This window comes from Papaver somniferum, unplaced genomic scaffold (assembly GCF_003573695.1).
Source record: "Papaver somniferum cultivar HN1 unplaced genomic scaffold, ASM357369v1 unplaced-scaffold_22, whole genome shotgun sequence".
NCBI lineage: Eukaryota > Viridiplantae > Streptophyta > Magnoliopsida > Ranunculales > Papaveraceae > Papaver > Papaver somniferum.
Window position 1 is genome coordinate 1,005,133 of NW_020632152.1, and position 4,004 is coordinate 1,009,136.

Below are 4,004 nucleotides of genomic sequence, written 5' to 3' on the forward strand. Positions count from 1 at the left end.
CCCCCCCCCCCCCCCCCCCAAAAAAAAAAAAATCTACTTCTGAGTTGATGTGCTTATACTCCTCTACAAGGATGGTGAACGATGTTTATACTAACTAGGGTTTCTTAATTTAAATTTTAAAGTTTGACCCCCCGCTTGTTTATGGTTCTGATAGTTGTTCTGGCGTACCCGTCAACTTGGTTATTTGGTGGAAGCCATAGTGGTTCTGGAATTCGGTTTGAATATACGCAGGTAAGATTTCGCATATTACATCTTCCATTCATATGTTAGGGGTCTACTCATGTAACTTAACTGATTACTTTATTTTCTAGAGTTTATGTCTATTGAGTATACTCAGTAACTTTCTCTTGTTCTGCAGAAACTATTGGCAGTACAAGACTTTATTGGTGCACCTATACTCTTATTTTGGTGTCCTTCCTTTGGCCTATGAATGGTTTGTGTAGTTTTTATTATTTTAACCAAGATTGGTTGAGAAAGGTTGCACTTTTCAGTTCTGTCGCTCCTAACTAAACAGTTCCTCTTTCATAGGTACAAAACACTCGATATCAAAAACATCCTACTGGAAACAGTTTGGCATCACATTGTGCCCCAGATGTTGTTATCAACGCATTGGGCTGATTTAGCTGAGATTCTACATGGTTATATAAGCTTTATGGAAGACCATTTTAAAGAATCTCCAGACTTCATCTTTCTTGCGTACCGGCATCGTAATTACACGAAAGTAAGAAAGTATAACTTCTCAGAATATTTATCGTTTTTGTTCCTCTTTTCTTTCCCTTGTGGTGTGGGGTACTGGGATGGAACATCGGACGTAGTACATGGTCGGGAATAAATTATTACCTGTTATACTTTCACTTTTCTATACCTTTTCTCATTTTGTAAATTATCAATATATTTTATTGTAAGGTTTATTATGCATTCAGTGTGAAAAATTCTGCTGTAGTCTGCACTCTTAATAGTTCAAAACTACATCTCCTAGCACAAGCATTCGATATTGTTATCATTAAAAGTTATACTGCAATTACTTATGTTATTTTTCATTCTATGAGTGCTTGTGTGTACCTTTGGCCGTGATGCTTGTGTCTTACTTCTGTTATTTCAGCCATCTTTTTCTTGATCTTGACATTGATATTATGTATTAACAATTCGTAACCTTTTAGGCGGTCGAGTTTGTTCAGTTCAGAGAGAGGCTGGAACGTTCTCATCAGTATTTGATGTCAAAAGTTGAAAGTTCTGTCTTAAAAATAAAGCAGACAGCAGATAACATTGACGAAGTACAGGTTAGATTTTTGTGTCACTCTTATCTTACATTCTTCCAGTAGAAATATATTGGATAACAGAAACATTCACAAAGAAGTGGAACCTGATGTGATATCATTAAAAAAACTTTCCTCTCTATGTAGAGTGTTCTTGAGAGCTCGAATTGTGGTATTGAATTGCTTGAGCTCTGTGAAGAAAGATGCAAGTCTTTGACCTTCAATGATGATACACAGTCACGACCTTGGTGGACACCCACTCCTGATTGCAATTATCTTTTAGGTAGGTATCTTTCTTCTGTTTTTGGCATCAAGTACATCTTTCTTGGCGTGTCTTTGTCTTTGATCAATTGACCAACAATTCTTTAGGTTCTAGACCGTTCATTCCTTGGCTTATTTTTCGCGCTAAACTTGGTTACAAGGTGGATAGATATGAGAACCAGATTATTCATATATCTGATCTGACCATAGATCAGTTTTAACTTTTAAGAAACTAAATGTTTTTATTCATCTGGTAATATTTGTTTAGGTTGTAGCTGACTGCATATTTCTTTCCTACAGGTGAATTTAATGAAGATGCAGTTGCTGGTATTCGAGAAACCAAGGTATAGTAAGTTTTATTCTATCCGTTAGATTCAGTTAAGAAGCAATTTTTTCCTGGTGGTTTTACTTGCCAAGACTCGCATTGAATAGCACACAGAATATCACAAACAGAAGCACCTTTAAGACCAAACTTCACAAATATCACATGTCTAGTCATCACACTCATTTGGGCATAGGATGTATTAATTAGTAAGAGCCTAAGAACATTGATAACCAGTAAATGAAATTAAGACTCCAGGAAATTATGTTCCAATGAAAGAGTGCATCAACCTGGAAATTATGTTTAGTCAAGCATTTATTTGTTTAATGCTTTCTTCCCTCTTTTTTTTTTTCGTGAAATCACTGAGCTGTTTCCATGTTCTATTCAGTGGCAGCATTATTCAGATAAGCCTGATAGGGAAAAAAACTGGCGTAAAATTGTTGAAAGGAGGTCCCTTCTTCCCCGCTTGATCTATCTCTCTATCCAGTGTGCATCGTTACTCAAGGAATATGGAAAAGCCACCGACTCTCCCAGTGATTCCAGTCAGCTGCAATCTCAAACAGCTGCCCAGTCAGAAATTTTTGCTCTGATTGTGCGATTTGCAGAAAGCCTCGACTTGTCTTTTGATGTTGCATCCAGCATGATTGCTGAAATTTCAAGTGGCCAAAGATCAGTGGGGGTAAGGATTTTCTTTTAAGTTGATTTTCTGCTAAAAGTCACTTGAGAATGATTTGGTATGAGAGCTGGAACATGACAGATTGCAATTATATGTCTTTGAATTTCACAGTCTGATCCTATGTGCCTTACCTAACCCAATTTTGTTATCATGGCAGGATATTCCTGTACATATTATGAGTTTGATGACCTTTGGTGTTTTTGTGGCTTCATGGAGATTGAGTTTAAATGATGCTGGTGCATTAGAAATGGTGGATACTCTGATTGAGAAATACACACAGGAGAAGCTCAGTGACATGCCACAACCCCTGCTAAGCTCTCCAGAAAATTGTTTGTCATTTTTAGTTCAGATTGTTACAGAACCTATAGCTTGGAAGAGTCTTGTGATTCAATCGTGTACTCGGGTTGGACCTAAGTCGTCAGGGGCAGGGGCATCATCTTCTTCTGGAAGGAGGAGGAATAAAAGAAGTGAGCATCCAGTTGTTAAGCTGACCCCTGAAATGACCCAGTCAATTTCCAGTTCGATCCAGTCTTCCTGTGGAATAGTAGAAGGAATCATAGCAGTAATAAAAAGAGAGCTTGACATTTCAGAAGATGACAAGTTGGAGATTTTACTGACACCTCTCCAGAGAAAGCCAGAAGGAGTCAGGGAAGGTCCAGGGCACTTTATCCAGACTCTACAGGACATAGTTCCCTCATCAGCCGATCTTGGTTCTAAGATTTCTAAATCATTAGAATCATGGAACCCCACAGATGTACCAAGGAAGATTGTAAATGCCCAGAGGAAGACTTTGCTGGAGTCCTTAAACGTTTGTGAATCGAAACTGAGGCTTTTGGAGTCACTGAAACAACAGCTTCTGCAGTTATCGTCCTAGAGAGATACCACAGAGTACTAGAGAAGATAGAGAGATACACTGATGAGAGAAGATTCTTGTTCCCATGCTGCTTCCAAATACAACAAGTGGTGATTGTAGCCAGTGGTGTTTTACTCGAAGTCCCTTAGGAAGGCAGATTCAACTGCTGTAATTCATTTCGTTTCATATTTTTTTTCCTCTTCTATTAGATTGGGTTTTTCTTTAACAATTCTTTTCCGCGGAGTGAAACTGTACATTAAGAAGTAAGGTAGAGGGGATTTTCTTGTTTGTTAATGGTTTCACTTTTGTTGATCTCACTTCTGCTCTTTGAATGTGTTGCTTAATTTCATTTTTCTCATTTTTTTCTCTTTTGGATTTACCAGTATTACTTCTGTTAGGAATCTAAGCATCTCATTTTACTGGAGCTTCTCAGCTTCCTGTCAGGCCATTTACTTTTTATGTTTTTCTTTCTTTCTTTCTTTCCCCTATTAAGAGTTTGGTTTAGAATCATGCATTTCTCTGTGGAGATCCCATTTATTTACTTACTGATTCACCTAATCCTAATTCATTTTCTTAATATTTACTTATCCACCTAATAGTAATACATTTTACTCAAAGGGAAGAATAGAGGTATCA

General features: G+C 37.5%; 1 protein-coding gene across 2 annotated transcripts in view; it reads left to right on the plus strand.

Moving 5' to 3' along the window:
• LOC113340636 (N-terminal acetyltransferase B complex auxiliary subunit NAA25-like) overlaps positions 1–3,732 on the plus strand; it is a 9,409-nt gene extending 5,677 nt beyond the window's left edge. For both annotated transcript variants that reach the window (XM_026585758.1, XM_026585759.1), the window contains exons 12-19: positions 155–231; positions 359–433; positions 529–721; positions 1,161–1,280; positions 1,404–1,539; positions 1,818–1,861; positions 2,228–2,518; positions 2,673–3,732. In XM_026585758.1, coding sequence (XP_026441543.1) covers positions 155–231; positions 359–433; positions 529–721; positions 1,161–1,280; positions 1,404–1,539; positions 1,818–1,861; positions 2,228–2,518; positions 2,673–3,389 — 1,653 coding nt within the window. In that variant the 3' untranslated portion in view covers positions 3,390–3,732. The remainder of the gene's footprint in view (positions 1–154; positions 232–358; positions 434–528; positions 722–1,160; positions 1,281–1,403; positions 1,540–1,817; positions 1,862–2,227; positions 2,519–2,672) is intronic.
• The last annotated feature ends 272 nt before the right edge of the window (positions 3,733–4,004 follow it).